The sequence below is a fragment of the Falco peregrinus genome, chromosome 4 (genome assembly GCF_023634155.1).
Source record: "Falco peregrinus isolate bFalPer1 chromosome 4, bFalPer1.pri, whole genome shotgun sequence".
NCBI classification, from domain to species: Eukaryota; Metazoa; Chordata; class Aves; order Falconiformes; family Falconidae; genus Falco; species Falco peregrinus.
In genome coordinates, this window is record NC_073724.1 from 16,233,494 (window position 1) to 16,259,799 (window position 26,306).

At 37.9% G+C, this 26,306-nt stretch overlaps 1 protein-coding gene across 10 annotated transcripts in view; it reads left to right on the top strand.

Annotated features, from left to right (window-relative positions):
• Positions 1 to 26,306, top strand: part of CHODL (chondrolectin) — a 45,315-nt gene that overhangs the window by 5,581 nt on the left and 13,428 nt on the right. Inside the window, exons 2-9 of one of the 10 annotated variants that reach the window (XR_008746940.1) lie at positions 11,058 to 11,370; positions 12,139 to 12,296; positions 15,656 to 15,703; positions 16,086 to 16,169; positions 17,806 to 17,908; positions 20,318 to 20,396; positions 22,044 to 22,122; positions 23,780 to 26,273. Coding sequence is in view for 7 of the 10 variants with exons in the window: in XM_055802667.1 (XP_055658642.1) it covers positions 11,058 to 11,370; positions 12,139 to 12,296; positions 15,656 to 15,703; positions 16,086 to 16,169; positions 17,806 to 17,908; positions 22,044 to 22,128 (791 nt within the window). In the remaining 3 variants the exon portion in view is untranslated. Of the gene's footprint in view, positions 1 to 11,057; positions 11,371 to 12,138; positions 12,297 to 15,655; positions 15,704 to 16,085; positions 16,170 to 17,805; positions 17,909 to 20,113; positions 20,398 to 22,043; positions 22,588 to 23,779; positions 26,274 to 26,306 lie in introns of those variants that run through there. The other 9 variants (XR_008746939.1, XR_008746941.1, XM_055802669.1 and 6 more) reach the window with 9 other exon arrangements.

Here is a 26,306-nt window from a genome sequence, read left to right on the forward strand (position 1 = left end):
GAATAAAATAAGAAATAAGCAATTAGCAGAAACTATCAGAAGTACTTGAATTTATGCCTGTGGGATCCTGTTGAGGGACTATATTGATGTAAATAAAATTAGGTATGTGTGAAAATGCCTGCTGGTTTGGGACAGGAGAATAGGAATATTCCCTGCTCCCCTAGGCTGGCACACATTATACTTGAGCCATTCAGAGTCTACAGTTTTTGTCAAGTCTATTTGACAACATGCTAACAACTTACTAGCTGCCATATTATGTCTGTCTTAAAAGCATCTGGGAAATCTGTTCTGGTCTTCACAGCTACACCGAAAACTATTGATGAAGGGACTTAATTTGCCAGTCATGTCAGTGTTTGTCACTACTTATGCTTTTTTTTTTATTAAACAGCTGAAATGATGGAACACTTTTGGTGTGTCTTTAGGCTGTGATGTATTAAAAAATTATACGTTGGTGTGTATACAAGACTAGTTAGAAAAAATGAAAACAGTCAAGCAAAAACACTGCTAACAGCTTCAGCAGTAGGTGGGTTTTTAAAGTTCTGGTTAAATAGTGCATATCCTGAAGCAGACTTGAGGATGTGTACATCTTTCTAACACATCTTAGTTCCTCTTACTTTGAATAGGCTCAAATAGATTCCACTGATACTTGGGTGTTACCATTGGCCTACCTGCTTGTGTCTACAGGGTTATTTATGCCCATGAAGAGTGTTATACTTTGGGTAGTTATGTATTTTTTAACAAACATAATTCATTGTTAGGGACCCTGAGATCCTAAGTATAACTTGCAAAATAAAATGCTTGTGTTCCATACCCTATGTTTTTGGTGACTTTTTTCTTCTTGCCAGTTGAGAAGATGCAGACTGTACCATGCTGAAACGCAAGCTTATCATGTCTATGGATACCAGCGCTAAGTTTCCAAGTGCATTGTCCTCATGCTTGGTGATGCCAAGGAGCTTGCATTGCTCACCGTGACGATGTTACTAGACCTCTCAAAAAGAGACAGGGGAAAAACACAGGTCTGACAGCAGTCTCTGTTCCTTTTAATGCAGGAGAAGGGAAGGCAACTTCCCGTTTTTAGGGAGTTGTCTTAGCAGCTATGTTAGCACTTTGCATGAGCCCCTAGGACAGTGCAGTTGTGCACAGACACCTTTATAGAAGCAAGTGTCTGTCTGCTGTGATGAGCCCTACGATATATACCTGTAAAGTTCACATGATCAGAAGAGAGGAAAAGTTATTTAAGGAAAAGCTAAATGAATCTCAGGCTTTAAATTTACAATGTGCTAGATATCTAAAACAGAACTGATGCCAAAAAGTAGGTGTGTTTCACTCAAAGGAACGGAAAACTGTCAGGATTGTAATGATTTGATTTGGGCTAGGGGGAAGAAGTACTTTTATAGATTTCTTTTTTTTGACACTGACGTATCACTTGTATCAGTGACTAAAACTGTTTCATAAAAATGGATATTTATTTTCAAGTTGGAGACACCCTGTATTGATTTACATAATTGTAATCATATGTTTTCCTGCAAGGGTAATTATGAATGTTGAAGTGTTGCTTAGCTTCTAATGAGATTTAGACACCAAGCTACTTCTTTACCGCCCTGTTATCAGTGGCCTGAGATACCTGCCACATGTGCCAGGGCTGAGAAGATAACTAAGAAATGAATGTGTGTGTTACTTTGTGAAATGAATAAGTCTATGTTGTGGTTTAACCCCAGCCAGCAAGGAAGTACCACACAGCCACTTATCCCTCTCCCACCTCCCAGTGGGACGGGGAGGAGTACTGGAGAAAGTTAAAACCTGTGAGTTGAGATAAGAACAGTTTAACTGAAAAAAATATTGTATAATAACAACTGCAATTAAAAGGGAGCTAACAAAAAGAGAGGAATAAAACCCAAGAAAAAATAAGTGATGCACCGTACAGTTGTTCACCACATGCTGACTGATGCCCAGCCAGTCCCTGAGCAGTGATCAGCCCCTCCTGGCCAACTTCCCCGCAGTTTATATGCTGAGCACGATGCTCTAGGGTATGGAATACCCCTTTGGCTAGGTTGGGTCAGCTGTCCTGGCTCTGCTCACTGGCAGAGCATGGAAAACTGAAGTCCTTTACTTAGGGTAAGCACTACTTAGCAAAACCTAAAAGATCAGCATGTTTTCAACCTTATTCTCATACTAAATTAAAAAAATACAGCACTGTACCAGGTATAGGAAGAAAATTATCCCAGCCAAAGCTAGGACAGTCTGTCTGTCGCTTACCTGCTTAGTGAAGATGGCAGCCTTTCATGTGGGCAGGTATTCTAGTTCCCAGTACATCAAGAACAAGCTGGTGTCTGAAACTCCACATCCCTGACTTTGAAAATCTAGACAAACTTTGTAGCCTGCTCTGGGGAAGGCAGATCCTCCCAGCACTGTATTCCACACAATGAAAAACTTACCTATGTTTTGCAGGACAAGGAACTCTTGCTTGCAGCTTCCCAGGACCTAGAATGGCACAGGTTCTAAGCACATAGAGGCTTTAACAAACCTTCCCAATAATAATCTATTCAGATCAATACTTGTCGTATGCATATATTTTTTAATCATCTTTTACTAATTGGCTATCTTGCTGCAATATGCAGGGAAACTATCAGATTTCATTTAAATTGCGTTTGTATTCAGCCACATGGCAAAATCCAGGTGTTAGTGATAAGTAATAATCTTTACTATTTAAATCAGAAGTGCCCAATGCTCTTTTCAGACTGTCTTCTGATTGCTGGGTTTCGTGCAAGTGTGGCTATTATGGGTCTATTGAGAGTAGTGTTATTCAGTAATAACCAAGTCAACTCCTTGTCCCTAAAGGTGCTTAGAAACATAATAGCATAACTAGTAAAGGCTGATGTACAGATGAAAAGTCAATTTCAGCAATAAATGAACTGATAAACACTTCCCATGGCAAAAGAAAAAAATAAAGGCAGGGACTGGGTTGGGACAAAGCTTCTTGTGTAGTGTCATATTCTGCATAACTGTGTTAGATCTCTGTATGAATGGTACAATACAGTACTTCCTTTTTACTGACAACTTCAATCATCCCCTGTTTTCTTTCTCTGTGAAAGTTGCAGTAATCCTAGAGATGGCTGTTTGGCTGGTGTCTGAGGACCTCTATCATCGTCTTTGCTAATTCACAAGATATGGGATGATTAATGGCTAAAGATAGATTCTGGCCTGTGTTTGAGAGAGGAAGAATTTGCTTTTTGCCTATTATTTTATACATGCTATCTATACATCTGTAAGTTTTACATGCTAATGCCTAGGAAATTAGCAAGAAGGGGACTCCATTACCAGTATTGTAAGAAGCCTGGCTAATAGATGAGTTTTGCACATTAGAAAGGTTGGGGCCAGCCAAGGTAAGCCACCTTAGACATTGTCTGCATGCTAATGGCTGTATGATATGATTTATACAAACTGTCTGCCTGTATACATATCTACCTGAAGTACAGCTACTTAATAGGCAAATGTGGCCCTCAGCTATTTTATGTAATCCTTTAAAAGGGACTTGGAACCTCTGGGAGTTTTTCACAGAAGAAAAATCACTTTAGACAAACTGTATTAAGACAATTAGACACAACCCCTAATGCAGACAAAGTATAAATCAATAATGAATGTGTTTTCTCTCTGCAGACTTGGTTATTAGGAGAGTGGGAGAAAAAAGTACCTATTAAGGTATGGAAAAGTTAGCTTTGAAGATATTAATACAGATATAGGCTGGCATATGATTTGTATAGCAGTTGGTTTTTGAATGACAGAGTTGTGAGCATGTGGAATTCCTTAAGCTGCTCAGGAGCGTGAGCTGAGCAATATCTGTGATTTGAATACTGGCTGAACTAAAGAACAATGTGTCTTCAGTATCATAAACCTTGGGAGAGAAGATGGCAATTTGCTTTTATCATAAATGAAGACAGAATGTAATTATGAAATCTTATCACAGTAGTATTTTTTTAGAAAAAGTAATATGAATCATCAAAAAAAACCAAATTAAATTCAGTAGATGGACACAAATATGATGCAGTAAAACATCATCATCAGTAACATAATAGAGCAAAACATGACCAGCAGCTGAACCCAATCAAAATCTGACTGGATGATACAAAGGTCACTTGACAAGATGCATCAGCTTTGAATCAAAATGTGATTAGGAAAATTTAATACCTTTTAGCCTCTTACTGGTTACATTCTGAAGTGCATTACTGGAACTTGGCTTGGAGCACCCTGTGACATGAGGGCAGGTGAAAACAAATGGTGCCCAGTGTCCTGCATGCTGGTTACGCAGCCCCTGAGGCCAATATGCTCATACAGGTTTAAGACCAAGACTAATCTTCACAACACAAGCAGAGAAATATTTTTTAGCCAGTGGAATATTTTGGTAATTTATGTAGATTTCTATCTTGCTGTTATTTCATGATCGCTTTCACTTATGTCCTTGTGTCTTTATTTTGCTTATTTTCAGAGGCCCCCATCAGCCTCATGCTTGCCTTTGGGACTCTGATCAATGTTAAATGTTTCACATTCCTTTGTACCAAATGCTTCTTCGTGTTTTCTGCTGAATCCTTTATCTTGGGAAGAAAAAAGTCACGGTATGAAACCGTGATGGACATTTCTACAGCAGGCTTTGTGCCTCCCGTTGTTCTCTCCTCACACATGCTATGCACATATGGCTGCTGTTGCCCACAAATCTAGGTGGATTCTAATGGCAGCGGACCCAGAACTTAGTTTATGAAGTTCAAGAGTAAGAGGAATGGGATTTACCAGCAGGGAGCTTATCTTCTACCTGACATCTTCAAAACCTCCAGCTGAGTCATGGGTATTCCTCAAGATAATGGTACCCCTCCCTCGTGGCCCATGGGGGTGTAGCTGGGCCTGATGCTTTTAAGGAGAGAAGTCTTTGAGTTGGGTATTTTATCAGTAATTTCACTTCTAAATGACATTTTGCTATAACTTCTGTCATGACAGACCTAAAGGAACCTATTATTTCTGCATAATGAAACATCATTATTAAAACATAATGGAGACATAACTGACTGAAATAACAGCTGAGAACTTGGTTGTTTCTCCTTTTCTTGATGTGATTTCCGCCCCCCCCCCAGATTTATCTGTAGAAATGTTTTAACTAAGTTCCAAGTATTTCAGCTAAAAGCTATCCTTGTTTTAATGTTGATATCAACACATTTTGCTATGGAGCTGCTGTGTGACATCCAAAGATGGAAACTGATCTGTATGGATGGAGATTGTAGGTAGCACGTCTTAGAGCAAGTACTGCTGTACTCTTGCTTTCTTCAGCTAACAGGATGGTGAGACAAAGTGAGTTCATGTTCTCTGCAGTAGCCAACTAGAGCTGCTGAGGCTGAGGGAACAGGGCCAGAGCTGTGTGGTATGGCTGGTGTACGCAGGAGGGGTGGAAAGAACAAACCTGGCGATGTTTCCATTAAGGAAACTGGGGAGACCCAATCTTGCAGTTTTCCAGCTGCGAAAAGAGAACAGTCTTTGTCCGTTTCTTGTTGCTTCAACACAGCACTCTCCCCTCAACAGGCAGGCAAGCAATTGCTGATGAAAAGGTAAGGTTCACAGAAAATGGTTGACGACACCAAGCCAAGAGTGGTTTTTTTCTATTTCTCTGCCTACTTCTGACTAGGGTCTGGTCTGTTCTGCTTGAGTGAGGGAAGATGGGTCAAGGATTAAGGAGCTGATACACTTCATGAAAGGAAATATATAAGCACTCCACATCTGCAGATAGTCAGGTAGAGGTGGTTGAAACCTTGTCTGAGCATTTGTAAGGGAAAACAAGAATCAGTTCTTAGATCTTATTAAACTAAATAGATCTTTGGCCTCATGCTGAAGGGAGGACTAAATACAATAGCATGCCTTTTTTTTTTTTTTCCTCTCCCTTTCTGGGTACCCTGTGAGGAAACAATTATTTCCTTCTTTCATCTCTCAAGCAGCCCAGGGCAGATTTTGTGGGAAGGTTGTAAAAACCTAACTTGCCTCTATTTATTCACGTTGCATAGTATCTTAGCTGATTCATTCCAACAGACATGCTTACAAATCTAGTTACTATTCAATTGTGATAGAAAAATTGGAATTCAATTTATGCAGTTGAAATGGCAAATGTTGCTTTAGAATTAACAGTGGAGTCTTTGCTGCAAAGATGTTAGAATGTAAAATAGCCCACAGTTAATGTTTCCATACTTACCTTGTCTGCTACACAAGGTAGTCCATTCTGTAATTTTTCATTGGTAAATTATTTCTGCTTTGTAGTCCAGAAATTAGTAGAGAAAGCTGTAAAAAAAAATGAAGCTTGAAAACTTGACATCTCAGCATGTTCCAAGAAGAGTATAAAACATCAACTGATTTGCCAGCTATTAAGGCACAACTGCAGATTTCCATTAACACATTGAACCAGCTTTGCTACAGCAGCTAAAAGTCCCCTTCAAAAGAAGAAAGAAAAAATTCAGAGTAGGTCATTGCCTAAACACAGGGACTAAATTAACTACAAAAAAAAAAAAAATTCACAGCTTCTTCCAGAAAGCTTACTACTCTGCATCACGTACTTTGTTCACACCGGATGAGTCTTAATGCCAAATATTTCTTGGTTTCTTGCTGTTTTCTTTGTTGTCTTCTAGAGGTATATTCTTGCACAAATGATCAACCTGTAAGAAGGAAATATTACTTCTTTTGCCACAGGTGTAGAGAGCAACAAATGAAAGAGAAGTAATTTAGGAGTTGGGTTGTACAGAAATTTTCACTTCAATGCTTTCACTTTGTAATACTTGATTTTAGAGTTATTTAACCCTGCACAAGCATCTGCAATAACAATATCCTCAAAGATTGGGGGAAGGAAAAAAGAAAAAAGTCTTCACACAGTTTCAAGATTTTTAACTCACTATTCATTTCACATAAACCCTTGGGCCTTCACATCTGTATTCTGGAAGGCTCCAAGAGGGCTTTCTGCTCCGAACACACGACACTGGAAAGCTGGGCATGTATTAGGGGCTGTGGTGGCACCTATCAAGCTGCTGTGCTGCTGTTGTGCATTGCAAGTGCATGTCCTTCTCCCACTCTGTACAGTCCCACCTGCTTTCCTCATCTTGGTGCAGGTGATGGAGCTGAGCCTTGACACTGATGCAACCTCTGTGTTGGAGCAGTACACAGCACAACTTAGGGCTTATAGGCACAAGCTTTATAGCAGCTAAGAAATTTGGCAACATGAGTGTCCGTGCAGCAGCTGACTGGGAGATAAGTACCCTGGAGAAGCTTTGTCAGTTAACCAGAAAAGACCTATTTGTCCTGTTGGAGAGGTCATTTGATTCAGGTTTTGGGAGCGTCACAGAAGAGCAGAAACTGTGCATGAGAACAGAAAGTGAGGGTGGTGCTTCAGGCACCTGAGAAACACATGGGGAAGGGGAGTGGGTGCACGCGTTACAGATGGAAAGCTGTAGCTGTTTCCTGTGGAAGGGAGGCACAGCACATGAATTGAGATCCATAGTGGCCAGCCCACTCATCTCGGTGGATTGAATGTTTATGACTAAAACAGTGACAGGGTTATTTTGATACCTGAATTGCTCACTTACTATTCAAGGAGGAGTATGTGCACAGAATGAAAGGAATTGTGAAAGAGTTTATTTCTAAAAATTTTCAGGGAAATAAAAAGAACAAGACAATGGACAAAGCACTCTCCATAAATCTGCATATACATCTTGAACTGATGTTTTCAATCCAATCTTTAATTGCAGGGAGAGGTGTGGTCCCCTTTCCTTGCAAAATATTAGTATCCTACATAATTCAGTGCCAGCCTTGGGATGTTTGTGCTGTTATGGACATATGTGTACTCTGGCAATAAGCCATTGTCACTCACCCAGTGGAGAAGAGCAGCATTTTCATCAGCTTCTCCTTCACTGTGCACTCTATCCTGTAATGAGACAGAGCTCCCCGGGAAAATAAAAAGGTTATGATCATGTTAACAAAATTTGAATTGCAGCATTATAGAGGAAGGGAACAAGCTGTGATTTCACATGCAGCTTTCATTCTTGCACTTCCCCCTTTTGAGCATGTGGTGTTATTGCTTTGATACATTGGTAATAGGGGTATTTTTTCTTTTGTTCAAAGAAGCTTTATAAATAAACCCATTATCTTATATGCATCTCTAACAAGGGGTCTGCCCCTTGATTCTTCAGCACTATTGCCCTGCTAGGACTATGGCTCTTACTAGTTGATTGATAGCAAGGCTCTTAACCTATATGAATAAAGGGAAATGGCAGGAAAGGAATTGGGATGTACATGGCATTGTCAGGACATTATCAGAGAAAGTCCAAATAGGTACTCTTTTCTGATCTCAAAGCCTGGCTTTTTTCCACAAATATCTGTGGCATAAGCTTGTCCTTACATTAGGTTATTCTTGTTCCTGTATAATTTTGGCAGATTAACAACTCATAAACAAATGACTTTTCAGAAGTCTGCCTGCCAAGCCAAAGTAAGAATGAGACTGCAAAGATGCATCTCTTACTAATGGTCCTTTTCCCAAATGAACTTTCACAGGGTATTATAAAGAAAAGGTTTCAGAAAAAAAAAATTAGGTAGATTGCAAGAACTGTGGGAAACACTAGAAGGCTACATGTGTTTATCCCTACTGCCCCTGTAATTTAGCTTTCCGCAATAAGAAAGATCTGAAAAATAAGAGTTACTTTCAGATATAGCTAAAAGTCGTGAGATGATCCTGTTTTTACATTCCTATGTTCATGTAGCTTTGATACAGTCTGCTTATTCTCTGCAAATTCTTGGATCTGTGCTCTATGCAAGTAGAGAAGTCTTCAGTCAGCTCTTGTGCTGTATGCAGTCTGCTATGGGAAGTATGCTACTTGTCATTACATACAAAAATGAAGCAACACTAAAGCAAGAAGAATTAACTTTATTGTATCTTTTAGGCTTTTTTGTTCACTTTGATGTTTATTCTGTGTAGAAAAACAGTGGCTTAAAAACCTTAAGTACAGCTTAAATTATAGGATGATGTTGCTGTTTCCCAATCCCAATTTACAATTTTATTTTCTAAGGTAAAACAGCATAAAATGTCTTCAAAGTTAAACCAAAGGATTATTTACATGATCATGTATTTGGATTTGCTTAAGCATGAGAGTAAATACAATTTTTTCAAATAGAAACCTGACATGGTACAACAAAATACTGTCCTTGCCAAATTTTCTAGTAAAATGATAGGTTTTTTTGATTTCTAAAAATCTAGGTATTGCCTGTTATTTCTTTGTTATCCTTCAGTAATTCTTCCTTAGTTAGTAAAATAAACTCTCCTACTTTTCTTTTCCAATGATAAACTTCTATACTGACAATACTTGTTTTAAGAGTTGGTTAATTTTTTTCCTTATATTTACAACCCTTCTCCTGTCCCTAAATAAACATACTGGATTTCAGCTGCAGCTGATCAGCGAGTTTGTTCATTCCACATCTTGTGTATGTTGAATAAGCTCTAAAGAATCTCACTAGTTGAAGAAGGTGATAACTGCTTTTTCTTTTTAGGAAAAAGGCATGTGTCTTGGCGAAAGAACGGGGATGGATAAGCACTATTTCTTCATTGGCTTTTGATTCTTTCCACAGATACAGCTCTGAAAGCATCACAGGGTTTTTTTTTATGGTATCTGGATAGTATTGTGGTATCTGGCAATACCTGGAGTTTCTGTTGGCTGTGTTAAGGGTTGTTAAGAGTGTGCCTGCCTCCTCCAGCACCTCTAGCCCCAGGGCTCCCTCCAGCCCCAGGGCTCCCTCCTGCCTGGCCACTGGTGCCCAGCGCGGTACCCAGGGCCCCTCTCTGAGATGAGGAATGTGGCTGCTGCCTTCCCCTTCACTGGTTCAAACAGTAGCAAAACTGAGCAAGTATATCAGTGCCACACCGACAGGACATGGCCATGGCCATCATGCAGACTGCCACAGAGAAGGCGCTGCCTTCAGCAGCACCCATGTGCAGGACCCACAGAAACACAGGCAAGTTCCCTCCTTGTCAGCTGGCAGGGACAGAAGGTCACTAGGGGAGACACACATCCAGACACGCACACATCATGTTTTACTTATGACTGGCCTTTCTTACACCACTTGTCTTATACCCCCTTCTGTCTATTCCCCTTTTGTTCCTCCCCATTCCCTAACCCCATATGTTCCCTCATCAGACTGCATATTCCAATCAGACCCCACAACATCCTTATCAAGTTGCAAAATGCTGTTTGTCTGCAGTTTCTTGGTAGACCACCAATTTGTGTGCCTGAGAAGGTGTTTTTTTGTGTGTGTCTTGCCATTATGTTTTCCTGTCAGGTTTATGTCTCTGTACTTTGTTTCTTTTCTTAGTATTCCTTTTTGCACTGGAAAAGTCATTGACCAGATACCCTTAAAAAGGCAGACACTCTCCTTCCACACATCCTTACAGGTTGTATTTAGCAAATTATAGCAAATAGTAACTGTGAGGTCCTTGTAAATACAGCCTCTCAAGGTTAAATAGCAGAATCAAGGAATTGCTAGCTGCTTCCTGCCACTAACATTGAGAATTTTAAACTTTTTTTTTTTCCTGATCAAATAGCTTTGATTTCAAAGTAGAAGTGGAGTTGGTCTATTAGTATTAAAAAGTTAAGAAGATACCCTACACACAGATCCTGGCTTTAATAGAGGGGTCTGATGGTGCAGTTCTTAAAGCAGAGAACGTTTTTCCAGAAGGTAGTGGGACGCTTCAGTGTCTTAGAGAGCTTCACAGGCCTTGGGAAGAAAGCCATATATTCCCATTAATTGTATGACATCTGATATTTAAGTTAAAGCTAGGGTTTTCAGCAGTGTCAGTGTGTTACCTTAAGTCCTTTCACATGGAGGCACAAGAATAAAAACCTACTGTCCTCCATCACTGTATGTATGCTGTGCTGTTTTTGGGGTGGGTTTCTTTAGGTTTTTTTTGTTTGTTTTTCTTTTTTTTTTTCTTTTTTTTTTTCCAGTTGTGGTATTTGTTACTATACTCTAAACACTGTCATATTTATACTTTTCAGGTCAAAAGGTGTGCTATGGTGACTTCAAGCATTCTTGTTACAAGTTAGCTTACTTCCAGGACTTGTCTAGACGTGTGGGCTTTCAGGAGGCCCGCCAAGCTTGTGAAATTGATGGTGGGGCTTTACTGAGCTTGGAAAGTGAAGCTGAGCAGCAACTAATAGAAAACATGTTACAAAACCTCACTAAATCAGGCTCCGGGATTTCTGATGGTGATTTCTGGATTGGGTTGTGGAGAAGTGGTGATGGACTAGCCAGCTCAAGTGCTTGCCCTGACCTCTACCAGTGGGCCGATGGAAGTATTTCATCATTCAGGTAAGTCTGTAAAACTGCTTATAGAGAAGGTTCCATGGAAAGAAATAGAAAGTGAATGTCTGGCAAGTCTTCTAGAAAGAAGTTTTGAAGACTTGTTGCCCTGTGAAGTTAGTAGCATTATTCCTTAACTTCTACAGATAAAGAGGAGCTGCCAGCCACTGTTTTGAATTTGAAGCTGTAAAGGGATGGCATAGTATGGCTTCAGCCTACAATTTTCTTTGTTCCCATCTCATGAGTTTGCCTCTGTATGGCTTTTGGAGATTTTTCTGCCACGCATGGAGTCTTTAGGATGTGGGCTGAGAGCCGGCAGACAAATTCTTCAAGACTCTGGGCAGCTTGAATCAGGGAGCTATCCACCAAGTGAATGAATGCATGTTATTTAGAGGAAATTGTTCTGTTTCTACCCTGTCCTTTGAAAAGCCTTTAATTTCCTGACTAAGTAAAAAAACAGGGTAGCAGCAGCTCACAGGACCCAGGGCAAAGGGACGGGTAAGAGTCAGGTAAGAAGGAAAAGAGGTAGCAGAGCGGTGGAGTGTTAGTTCCTCAGAGCTGCTTAAAAAAACCTCAGAGATTTTTTTAAGATACAGAGATGTGGAGCCCAGGCCCTAAACTCCTTTCACAGAAGGAGTTGTGGGAAAGGCAGCATATCTTTGAAGAGGATGGGGCCATTGGGACTGACACATCTTCACTGATGTAAACTCCTTTACTTGGCATCCTGATGAACCTTACCTTCAAAATGTGAAAGTTTGTCTTTATGTGTACCACTAGAAATTGGTATACAGATGAGCCTTCCTGTGGAAGTGAAGCCTGTGTTGTGATGTATCATCAGCCGACTGCAAACCCTGGTCTGGGGGGGCCATACCTTTATCAATGGAATGATGATAGATGCAACATGAAGCACAATTTTATCTGCAAGTATGGCCCAGGTAGGTGTAAATAATATTATATTCCACAGGAGGGACACTTTTTTAGAAAAAGCAATTGCCTCTTCTTTTATTAGGGAATCTGCAAATGTCTTGCGGCCTGTGGTACTGATTGCTTTGGTCTGTGAGTGCCTGAGCTGACATTGACATGGGATGTAACTTATCAAATCTAGTGGTAATTTAAATAAACCTGTTTGTATTCAATAAGAATGATGGTTAGCTTCACTGCCATGCATTGCCCAGTTTACTTTGATTTAACTCATTCACTAGTTATTTTATTCTCCACAAAGTGTTTTAAGTGTCCACTTCCCTACCTCCCTTGCTTGCTATCAAGTACAATGACCAAGACATCTCTTGGTCTTACTGTAAAACAACTACACTGTCCTTGTAGTTGCAAACCTCTACCATTTTAGACCAACCTGTGTGATGGCTGTTTCAATAAGTTTTGGCTTAAATAGTGAAGTCCAGAACAGCAGGAAGAAAATTCTGCATTTGTGAATGTAAATTTATACATATGAAAAGCAGATGCACACTAGTTCAGATGGTGACAGAAGAAGCCAGATCTTGGGCAATTTGGCTATACTTCCAGACATGACATAGGTTCTGTGTATGTCAATAGAGGAAACATGAACTATAAACTAGAACTTAGTGCAAACAGAAAAAGGACATGAAAAGTAAACTTTCAAGTTGAGCCTGTAACAGTTTCTAGTTTTGGTGGTACTTACAGTAAATGAAAACTTGTTTTTCAGCAAGATCATGCAAATATTTTCAAATAATTTATGACACGTCTGCTTTTCAAAAACTAAGCTGAAAGTAAGAATGCATATGAAATCCTACTCTTAGCAGCTATTTGACCTACCTAATTCTTCAGTTTGCTACCTGCTTTCTTTATGCTTATGATCTAGAAATAATCATACTCTTTGTAGAGATCCATCTGTCTGCAGAGATTCAGGCTATTTTCTTCCTGCAGTTTTGGTAGACAGTTTTCTCACTGTCTAATATCTTAATGGGGATATTAATGACAATTAATATTGCAAGCAAATATTAAATACTTGGAAGACTTGATATACCCACATATTTTACCCACCCACCCACTCACCCCACCCCACCCTTCCCCAAATCTGATCCTGCTTATAAAATTATTATTGACTATCACTATCTCCAGGAGCTCAGTTACCATCTTGGTCACATAGGCCATTCAAGGAACTGTGACATAAACAGTTTTATCACTTTTACAACTGATAACAAGTATTTTGAAATAAGAGAACACTAAAAATATTTTAAGTTGTTAAAATAACAACATTTTTATGTCAGACAATGCAGGTTTGATTAAAAGAGCTGGTTCAAGTATATTTCATATCTTTAAAAACAAACAAATTTAAGTGAAATAATTATTCTATAACAATGAACTGCTACCATTCTAGTTGAGATATAATAAATAATTTTTTTTTATATTGTTTTCACCATCTGAAAAAATGCTGGGTATTTTGGCTTGGCAGAAAACAAAATGACAACAGTAACAATGAAAATGAATTTGTATTTCTTTCACTATGTTGAAATATATTACTGCTGTGTAATGAGGTACATAATAAGGCAGACCATATATAGGTAGATTATTATTATGACTGACATTGTTATGCAGCTAAATATAGTACAACTGAATTGTAGCTATTTATTTTTCAAGCTGTTGGAATAGTGCTTTCTAGCAAAACAGACTATTCTCCAGAAATGTATTTTTCTATCACATGGAGGAGCAGATGTATAAATGTATATAAATAGGTGTATGGTATTTCTTTCACTACCTGAAGAAAGTACCACAGTGTTTCTAAGAAAATTACATTTGCTATCTAAAACCTAGTGAGACTTACAAATGACTTTTTTTTTTTCCTCCCGAAATCGCTGTAATAGCTTCAGCATCAACCATTTGCAGTACAAAATACATCCATTTTACCAGGAGTATTAAAGTGCCACATGCAGATTGAATTTCACTTTGTTATCTGAGTATATTGTTTTTCCACAACTTTCCTGTCTCTCTTTAGTATATTGGTGTATGATACCAGTCATAGGCCAAAACACAGAGGCTGTAGGTGACCATGATGAAGTTGCATCTAATTGTATCAGCAGCAAATTCGGGGCAGTGCTCATTAAGCAGTCTTATTCAAGCAGCAACTACATTTCTGGTAGTCACATTCATTTTCCTAAGCCCTTTTTATAGTACCTCCCTTGACAACATTTACTGTTGCAATATTCAGTCTGGCTTTATATCATATTGATCATTCAGCAATCTTAAATTTAATTATGGGTTGGTAATTGCAACCACATTTAGTTCCTGTCCAGCTCCTGTAGTTTTGATTGTGCAATCAAATTAAAAACTCATCTCCCCTTCTGCTGACTAAAGCCAGCAACTCTGATATTTTGATGTCTTTACATATGGCCAAACATAGCCAGTTTTTACCAGAGCAGATGAAATAATTGCCTTTGTTCTAGTAGGCTTTATTTCTTCTTTGATTTCTCCCAGCATTTTGGTCTTTCGTGAGGACCCTTGGAACTGCATGCTCATAACACTATCATGCTAATATAATCTTACGTTAAAGGAATGTTATTCAAACAATCATGCAGGTTCCATTCCTATGCCCAGTATGAGGTAATTAATTCTGTAATATTTGTAAACATTTACGTGTAACAAGAGCCAAAAGTTTAACTTGCAAACCTCTGCAATCCAGCTCAAAGTGATGAATTGGTTCTCCAGTTCTGATGCATTACAAGAAATATGATACTATAATTCCTGTTTCGGTGATTTCACTTCCTTACGTGATGTGTTAGAATCCACGGCCCTTGATTTGTATTTTAGGGCTGCCTTTTGCAAAACTAGACTACATGAAGCTGACATCTAACCTCACAAACTTGCACTGTTTTGTTTTGCTTTATAGCCAACATACTGTAAGCTTTACTTTGGAAAGGTGAATAAGACTATAAGTATTAAACAGAAGCACTTATTTTCTTATGTTGTTTTAGGATCGTCTGCACAAATGTAACTTTGAATATGTTAGGAGTTTTATTCAGCCCAAGAAATTAAGGTATTCAGTAATTTAGTCAGTAACCTAGCAGAGGCCACCAAGAATTGCAACTAGAATAAACTATAGCCCTTTTCTAAGGAGCAAAAAAATATGAACTGGAAGTGATTTGACACTAGTTTGCAAATAGCCTCTGGTAAAAAGATTAAATGCTGAAGAATTAAACAATTATTGTTTTGAGGAGTGTGTCTGTTTCTCTGATACTGCATGCAAAATGATGAAAACACCTGTTTTATTACACAAATTTTTTTGTTCTTCAACAATCAATTTCAAATATTGATTTAACAGATAATGTCTTACAAAAAGAATTAGGAGACAGAGCGGAGCCAGATTACGGTAAGAAATTTTGAAACATTAAATTGACTTGCAATGGTAAACACATAATTGTAAGGATAGTTTACGAGAATTTACAAAATAACTCAAATATAACAGGCATAGTTTAGAACTGAAACATAGGAAAAATGAATTCTTCAGAGAGCAATATCTTCAAATATATGGCTGTTGTTCAGAACAGCACCATTCATAATTCTTGTTCCAGATGTAATCACAATTTTGCAATAAAATTGTGTTTACACTTATATATCCAGCAGTTTAATCAATCCTGAAAATGCTCATTTTCCAGTATAAATTAAGATGTAATTAGTATTAATTTTTTTAACAACATAACAGCCATATTTTTTACTCATTATTTTCCTAAAATGTCTAATATCCTTTTCAGATACCTTTCCAACTGTGCCAGCAGGAAATCCTTACGACACGAGCAAACCAGAAGATCAGTATCATGTTATTGCTACTGAAACAGGTAATGTGGTTGTATGAATTGAGTGTTCTGGTAAAAATATTAACAGTGGACTCTGTTAAATGGATCTGTAGCAACTTCCATTATTGTCAATGGGAGGAAGCAGTCTGTTTTCCCAGGAAATGCCCTGGAAATGTATACTTTTGAATAACATTTCAAGAGTCATTCTCTTTGTAACTGTGGAAACAAATCATTTCCATGTCTCCCCAAACACTGAACCACATCTACAGTTTACCAATCCTTGAAATCTGCACCGTTGTGTCTGATCCTGGTGAGTCTCTGTCAAGATGCAAGATTTCACCAGTATGCACTCAGCTAAGGAGCGTCTCCTTCTAGGCTCTGGTAACCAGTGCCTTGCCCCTCTCCATCTCCTCCCCACCTCTTTCCCAACACATGTAACAAACCTGTGATGCATATATTATCTTTTATATCTGATACTCGGTACTCATAACAAAGACACAAATGAGTCGTTCCCAATAGAGCATGAATTGTTCAGTTATCTGTAGAATAAGCACTGTGCCATAGCTCCCCAAGTACCCTGTGTTTAAGGAACACCACATGCTAAGAGGAGTTAAATTCTTTGCTGAGATTTCTAGTAGAGATGGCACTTCATATCTTGGAAATGGATACCTACTGCCTAGGAGTTTGCTGTAATGCCCCAGCTACTTCATTTAGCAATTTATGTCCTGACTGGAGGCCCGAGGTTCATGAAGAATTGTAGCATGGCCAATTCGAGGAATTGAACATCTCTCAGGAGCAACTCAGGGTTTTACAGGATTACACCATAGGATTAATGAAAGCTGGTGCTCCGTTTCCACACTGTTTGGCTGGATTTGAGCTGGTGTTCCTAACTGATTTTCCCGTTGTTTGTAACCCCGGAGGAATGGATATACTGATGAAGTGTATTTTGAAAGGAATAATACTGTTTATATAAAACTCATAAACGAACCTAACCTGAACATTCACATTTATTCTTGCTAGTGAAAATATGTTCAAAAGAGGACAATGGATAAGAAAGTCTCCACAATTTGTATGTTAAATGCATACTGTTATAAAACATGGGCATATAGTTACTGAAAAATAGTCGGACCCTTCTGGAAGTTGTAGATCCCGTCTTGTACCGTAGGCAGATAACAAAGTTTTAGCTTGTACCATTTCCTACTCCTTTTATCCAGGGACCTGCAGGGGAGCACCTTTAGCTCACTCCTGATTAGTCAGGGGAGTGTATATTTGTCTTCTAAGGGGAACGGGGAAACAAGAGCAGGATTTGTTCCTCTTGTGGTCCTGCATGGGTGAGAATCCAACATGTAAGGGCAACTCAGTAGACAGGTTGTATGGACTGTAAAATTAATAGGCTGCGAAATGTACTCTGTTAAAATACTTGAAATTTCACTTACAAAATTGGAAATCTCTCATTGATGCATATATAAAATGTAGAATTTAAATCCTTAAGATATGTTTTGCATATTGCAGTGGAAGTGCTATTTTATTCTTGATATTGCTGAATCTTTTTTGAGCTTTTTGTATAGAAGGAATGTATAAATGTTCTTTTGTGTAAGAATGTATTTCTGATTTTTTTACTCACATGGTTAAGAGTATTTCAACATGGGAGACATTAATGAGAACTTTTGTCTTGTAGGTATAATTCCAAACCTAATTTATGTCGTAATACCCACTATACCACTACTGCTGTTGATACTGGTGGCTTTTGGGACTTGCTGTTTCCAGATGCTTCATAAAAGGTAAAATATACTAATCCATAATGGTCTTATAATGCAGAATTCATATTTCCATTGGCAAGCTATTCATACTGAAAGACTGCTTACACCTGTCCCCAAATACGCAAATAAGCATCTTTTCATCTATTAAAATCCAAGTCATTTACAGCTGTTACAACTGAACATTCACCTTCAGGTTTTTCCACAACATGCTGAAATAGTTCCAGGTCTCTCAAAGTATATTACCATTTGGACTTCACCTGTTTCTGAAGAAGATATCTTTGCTGACCATTTGATAGGCTCAGCTATTGTCAGCACTTTTGCTTCATCTCTTCCATCATGATTACTACCTACACAACATCTGGGCTATAGGAAATAATAGTGAGGTTCTCACTGATACAGTGTGAATGCAAGGACTCATCTCACTTTCTGACCAAAAGTGCAGTTTGTTCCAAGGATGAACCAAAGGGGTCATCAGCTGTTTGATACTGTTTCAGTGTGCGTACCATACCAGCAACAGATGGGCCACTAGAGCAGACAAATTGAAAACAAAATGAAAAAACATGTTTTGAGCCACACGCCAGTGCAACTCCTTTGTACATCATATATCTGCTGAAGATGTATAAAGTATATAGATATGTGTACATAGATGTAGTATCAAACAGATGTGTTATGCAAATAGGAAACACTTCAGCCTATGAAACAGGATATGTTTTGGTCCATGCTTTAAAATTCTTTGGATTTTTTATCTTTCTTAAAATAGGATATACCAAGATATGACAACATATATTTTTTTTTTTCCCTGATCTAGTAATTCTGAAACTTTCAAGGATACTTTTCATTCTGCGGGTTTTTTTCAGGAAGTTCTCAAGTTAATGTAATCCAGAAGAGTATAAACTGAAGTATATTTTATGGGTAAACACTATTTTGGTAAAATAACAAGAGTAATAAACAGAATCACAAGCTGTTATCCCTGTTGAAGAGCAGGAATATTAGTAAGAAATATATCACATCAGTGTTTTAGGAAATTAGAAAAAAATTTCCTCTTTTTAGTCTGTATTTTTTTTTGTCATTTCTGTTTAGCATTTTCTTCAAATGACTGAAATACTTTATTTCAAGTGAGAAAACATTCCAAATGCCAAGTCTGATTATATCTGTATGAGTGAGTGTACGGTGATGTTTGCAGCACTCCTTAGTAATGTGTCTCATTGAAACAGGTAACCATAAAGAAAAGATATTGTGAGGTCTGCATCATAAACTAGATAGTGTCTTTATTTTATGCTCTTTCCTATAAAGAAAAGGAAAATGTGAACTGTCCAACATGTCTTATGGTAGACAAATCTCTGCTTGTGAAAGTTTGTATCCAAACCTCAGCCCTGGCACGGTAAATGGTTGGAAACTCAAAGCAAAAAGTGTAATAAAAGAATAATATGTGTAAAAATAGCAATGATATAAGTAATCTAAATCTGGGAACCCTTATTATAATGGACCTGGATTTCCTGGTAAGTATGATATATGTGGTCATAACTTTTCTGGCAGCTCTTTTTCTCTCCAGAAAAGGTTCAGCTCTCAAATATTCCTAGGAAAACAGTGATTGATTCATGGCCCACTGAAATCAATAGAAATAGTAGTATTGACTTCAGTGGGCTTTGATCAGGCCTTTGAATGCTATAGCAGTTCATCCAGAAGTAATTCACCTGAACTTCCAAGATTTAAAAAATGCATGACACAGATATTGGAAATACATCTTGGAAGATTGTACTTTTTCTGTTAGCTGATTAGTTTGATAGATTAAATGATACAAGAATCAGGGAGAAAATGGATTTGAATAAAACCCTGTAATTTTTTCAGAATGTTCATTTTGGGTTGCACCAAAGCTGTCAATTAAATAAAACAAATTTTCTTTAAAATTAATTTAAGTCAAAAGATGATATTCTGGTATCACCAAAAATGAAGTATTTTATTTTTCATCTGTTGAAAAATAACTTTGTTTTAAAAAAATGTTTCCCCATATATTTTAAATTATATTTCACATGTGATCTACCTTGCAAATTGTTTTGGTTCATCACAAATAACACAATTCTTGGGCAAAAAGCAAACTTAAAAAAGAGGCAACCACTTGAACTGATTAGATGGACACTGTAGAGCTTTAGGAAAGGGATTCTGTCCTGCTGGGGAAGGAGGGATCCCCAACTTCCCAAATGAACCTGACTTCTCATTCTTTTTTAGGCTTCCACAACATGGTGACCTTTCCTCTGAAAGCCACAATCCATGGCCAACCAGGACATGCCTAGCTTGAAAGGTCATGACTAATTTTGCCTGGCGTTGGGCTCTTAAAGGGTAGTAATAAGGCAAAACAAAACATCTTCCCTGTAGCTAGTAGAAATGATCAGCTCATTCATGCTTAGATGCTCTCCCTTTCATTTCTTCCAGGGAAGCAAGGAGAAACTGCTTCAAAGACCCATCTCCATTATCATCTGAATGCCTTGCAGAAAGTTTAAATTCCAACCTGGTATATTTCTCAGTTTCTATGATTGCATTTCATGGTTGAAACAGCGATATGCTCAAGCTATTTATTGCATCTTCCTTACCTTTCTTACCAAATCCTATTTCCTGAACCAGATGTATAGCTGTTGAAAATTAGCATAGGTTTGCTGAAGATAAGCTCATTTTATACAACTGAAGTTCTGATCCAAGTTATTAAAAAAATGTTCCTGCTGTGTGGCAAGGGCTGTCCATTCAAATTAATTTACAGAACATACCTGATTTTGCTGTATTAATCTGGAAGAAAGTAGTGAATCAGTTTTTTAAAGAAGTGCTGAAACTACTTGATTCATTGCAGTTGCTTTGTTTATAGCATTGTGGCCTGATCTAAAGTCCACTGAAACCAAAGGGAGTCTTTTCAATTAGTCCAATGGGCGCAGGTACATAATGCATTACTTTGTAGGACTTCAGAGGTAAGTCTGGAGAGACTAAAACCTACTGTACTGTCCAGCTCCCTCAAAGTACATTTAAAATCAATGCAGACTCGCTTACATTTACACACCAGGAAAGGAGTAAAACTAAATGTGTAGGCCTGTTGGGATCTTGACTCTCAGGTTTCCAACTTACAGAATTATGTAGGGCTGCTTCTCCACCTCTGGCTTTCACTTAATTTGAAAATAACAACAGCGTGAAATATTCTGGCCAGAGACAAAAACATTTTGATAGAAATGCAGCTGCAGTAGCTCATGAACCGCCTCTTCTACTCAGTAGACTGCAGCGTGCTGTCATCTGCCAGGTAAGTGAGGGAAAGTGGTGTGTTAAGGCAGCCGTAGCAGAGATGCTGCTTCAAGTTACAGGGTACCTCAGGGCTTCCTGTAAAGATTAGAGTGAACATTTTTTTCAGTATTGCAGAACAGGTACTTTTGGAACAAGTTTTTTGCCTTTTATTAAAAAAAAACCCACCACAATACAAAACCTGCTATTGACAGTTTTGAATGAAAACTAGGCTTAAGGAAGCTTTCTACTCATCATTCATTGCTAGGAGTCTGATTCATGTGCCATTACTTCATTAGAAGTTAGGTCAAGCCCTGAAGGGAAGAGGCTTTCTGGCGTACCAGTACCCACTGGCACCCATTGGTGTATCGCGGTCACAGGGGTGCAGCTCCAGGATTCACACGGGCAGGGTTGTGGTAGCCCCTCGGGGTGGGTGGGCTGCACCTTGAGCATGTTGGTGTGGGCCTGGGGGCATGTGTGCTCCTGTCCCTTATCCGTTCCCCCAGACAAGGGAGGCAGCCAGCCTGTCACCACCCTGCTTGGTGTCCACACCCACCTCTGAAAAGACCACTCTGAATGAGTAGGTGCAGTTGAATGGGAACTGAAAACAATAATTAAAAAAAAAAAAATGTGGACCAAGTCAGTTCAGTTCCTGGGAGGAGCACTGCTAAGCAGGGTGGTCTGGTAACTTTGGTAACAGTTGTTCACCTTGTCCCGCTGCTGTGGTGTTACGCTTACTGCAGCATGGGCACGACCCTTTTGTGGATGGGGAACCTATGTTATGAAAGCAACAAAGGTGGCCTTTAAAGAGGGAATGAAATACCCAGGTCTGATCACAAACCTGAATCAGGACTGCAAAGGCACAAATGCACTGAAAACAGTTTATATTTTTATTTTTCAGTAAAGGAAGAACAAAAACCAGTCCAAACCAGTCCACACTATGGATTTCAAAGACGCCTAGGAAGGACAGTAGCATGGAGGTATAATGATTTACTGACTGAAAACAAAGCAAAAATAACATTTTGCAGTCAGGCTGTATTATAATGTTATCAAAGAACATTAGCTTGGAATGGCTTGAAAATGCAAAGGATCTACAAGAATGAACTGTAAGCTCCCCCTTGAGGTGAATGTTCAGATCATTTTTATATAATGTTTGATTATTAATTCAGTAACAAAATATGCCATGCTAAATAAAGGGTATGTGTTTATTTTGCTAAAAGTTGTAAGTTAGCTAGTTGTGAGAACAATGAAATGAAGAGCATTTGAAGTTTTTATGGGGAAATATGTACAATGTATATCAGTTTTAAGACTGTTTGTAGTTAAACAAACCCTCTTTGTTTTCTTTAGTCTCTCATGCATTGTACCCTAGTTGATGTACTGTAAATGGAACTGACAATTTTACAGTGTAACAATTATTTATCTTTGCATAAATGTTTTATACAAAATATTTGTTTAGTATTTATTTGCACACTTACAGTTTTTGATTCTCAGACACACATTGTTTTATTAAACATTAACATGGTTGCTGGCAGAGATAGCTGCAATGTTGTGACATTGATCTGATGTGGCAAAATTCAAGGATTCATAAAAGTAATTTGATGTCATATAATGAATCCATTTTTCCAGGGAATGATCATAAGTTTTTGACATAATGGTCCAAGGTCAACATAAATAACTTGGCAAGTGATACCTCGTTAATGCACTGCCGTTTGAAAGCAGTCGTTAGTTGTTTAAGTAAAACATTCTTTACTTTTTCTGAGGAAAAAAAATAATATCACAGTGGACAAGAGTTTTAAGATTAAAATTACTTTTTTTCAGTAAACCTATTTAAAAAATGCATTAAAGGTCATTTAAATATAGCTCATAGTTTGTTAGGAATAATGTAAGGTATCAGAGTGAAGACAAATGGCTTTTCTTGGAAGTGGCACTAATAGATTGATCCCAGCATTACTCAGACTATTAGCTAGAAAAGCGTTTATTATGTTAATTGATAGACAGGTTTAGATGTAACCCTAATGCATTTAAAGTCTTCTTTTAGAGTTATTATTAATATCATTAATGTCCATTCTCTTTGGTTCCATAAGAGCTTTCTGTGCCATAAGAATAGTTTCACCAGCCATTAGGCGCAGATCTTTGCGTGGTAGCAATAGCACTCTGATGACAGCCTGGTGCAGTAGTGGAAAGTTAAGGGGTTTTCCTGCAGTTTCAGCAAGAGTTCAAGAGCATGAGTTCAAGCTATTTGGCTTTACATTAACACAGATTCAAAACTACTACTGTGTGGAAGCTGGGGAGAGACGAACAGAAGCAAAACTGTATTACTCTGGGTTACCTACGCTGTGCTAGCTGGTGTTGACCACAGCTTTGAGTTCAGAGACAAATGTGTATGTGTATTTTTCTAGATAAAGAAAAAACATTTAAAAGTTCAATATCACTAGTACTAATTGTGCAATGCTATTGCTGAAGCACTTTTGGAAGCATCTTAAAGTTACTGTTATGCTATGTTTTTACTTCCTCTTTGAAGAAGCTGCCTTCTGTAGTTGAGTTTAAGTGTTGCTATTCCTACTTCAAATATTCTGTAGTTTTTCTTGTAAGTCACAACTTTCTTTGCTTGATCACTTACTTCAATTTCCTTTGTAGTGATTATAAACAGACCAAAAAATACTATGATTCTGCATGATCACCAAGACCAGAATTGTTTTTCTCCTGACTTAATCATTGCTTCACTCAACTGAGGGCAAGAGACTCCACTTTCTTGGGAACGGTTGGGTAAAAAGAACTTAGTTCTTTTTATGGTCTTGAAGAATTAACTCCCTTTAACTTAATTTAAGGATTAATTATTTCTTCACACTTTGTACTTCCAAAGGATGTGTAAAAGTGTAACTGTTGATATTATGATTAATGGCACAGAAGTGATTTCCATGCAGCAATTAGGAGAAAGCAAACACCTTCAGATGCCTTTCTTACAAGGGTGAACGTGATTGATTACTGGGCAGTTATCAGTATGGGCCAGTCTTAAACTCTGTGTGAAGGCCAACGGAAGGTGGCATGCAATGCTTTTATTATAATGTACTCAGATTCTATACGTAAATAAGAAATATTGGTTATTGGGACAAAATATTTCCATATCATATCACCTGCTTAGGGGAAGGAAATAGTTTCCTTCCATGTATTTCCTTTACTTAGGATTTTTAAGTTTCTTTAGCTTTTACCTAGTATCTAGGAAAAACTTCTTATGTGGAAGACTACAAATGATGCACAGATCAATCCTACAGTATTATAACTCTCAACTTTAATCTGGTAATTCTTTTCCATGCAAAACATACAAATCCCATACATACACGAATTCTTTTGTCTTTATTTTCCTTATTTCCACACTCAAAAGGGAGATAGGAGTAAGGATAAGAGCAGAAAGGGGGGGAAATAGGTGTGTTGCACACTTCCAGAGAGAATACTTACAAATTAGACTTTAAGCTGGTATTATGTTTGGATTTTGTTTGGGTTTAGAGAATCCAGAAAACCCACAGGTATATATGTGACATGGTCCATTAGTAGCAACAGAATTGCTGTTTAATAAGAAAAGCAAACAAAAAAACCACCCCTTGACCTTCTGTCTTTCATATTCACATTAAAACCTACAGAACAGAGAAAGGAAAATTACTTCCAGTTTCAGGTGACAGTTTTCATCAACTAAAGCCACTTCAAATAAGCCTGTTGGCTTTTATGTATAGCTATGGGGTCCCCTTGCAGTGACCACATTCCCTTCTGCTCACTGCCTCTCTAAATCACTTCCAAATGGCAGCAGTAGGTGAGGCAAGGAACTGAAGGAAGGACAGTAAACCTTAGCTAGTCCTCCGATAGATGGCATGGCTTCAGTTTGTCATTTTAAAAACATTATATTCCCACTGCCCTTATTTTCCCCAGGGAATATAATTTTTGTTTTATTTCTGTAGTGATTGCGGCCTTTTGCAAGCAAGAAGTGTCTGAGAGGAAAGCTCTTGTTTCCTTCTCTAATCTTTTAACCTTTTTTGGGTGCAAGTGAGTGTAAGTCAGCATCAAGCTTCTACCATCCCATTTCAAAGTATTTTGGAACTGTGACTCAATTGAAAATAATCCATGCTGCCCATGTATTTTAACTTGGTAACGACTGGTTTCTCCACAGGTTAATATGCAGGCAACTGACGTAGTGGAAGCTGAACGGAGGTTAGAATGTGGTCAACTAAGGTTATGTTAGTTCTATCTAGATATAAATTAGTTTATTTTTATAAATTTTAATTTTTAATTATGCTAGTCTATATTACATATATGTTTCTATACCAGAGTTTATAATATCAATTTTTTCAGTCTGATGGGCTGGTTTATTACAGTATAACTGAAAATACATGTATGTATTGCATTTTGGGAAGCAAAAATTACACATAAGTAAAAGTATATTACTGTATTTCTTGGAAGCACATTTTTCCAGTGACTGTATCTGCTTTGAGATGGCTCTTGTATTATATTAACAGACTGAAACACAATTTACGATAGTGATGTATAGTAAATAATGAAGAAACCATGTCACATTTTAATTGAGCATTTTAATGTAATTGCTTCATCCAAATCAATTTATACTGATAGCAGAATACACTTTATTTTCAGTGGCTGTTTTCTAGTAAAGGGGAAACAGTAATCCACTACAAAAGACAGGATTTGCAACTTTAACATTTTAATGTTAAAAACTGTGTGGTTTATATGAAAGAGTCTAAAACATTTTATCTTCTGTCTGGCTTCATTATATCTGCCTGTGTTCCTTGTGGTCACAGATGTGTTGATAAAACTAAATATTTTATGCTTGAACTAGTCCCCTAATGCTTATGAAGACCTGAAAACAGTTTGGGACCTGGTGTTTTTTATCAGTGACCACCAACCTGTGCTTGTAAGCTAGCCTTGTATTTTGAGCGCTTCATATCTGCATTTAGTGTTGTAAGCACCAAGTGTGGGAGCTGCTTACAAGAATCATACATCATGTGTAGATACACATACACAGTAAGTTAGAATGCATTTTATGTTTTCATGCAGTACTTTGGAATTAAAGAGATATTAAATTTGTACATTAGGCTGAAAACAAATAAAGGAAATGCATCATATTACACTAAGACACCATTGAACTTAAGGCATTTCAACA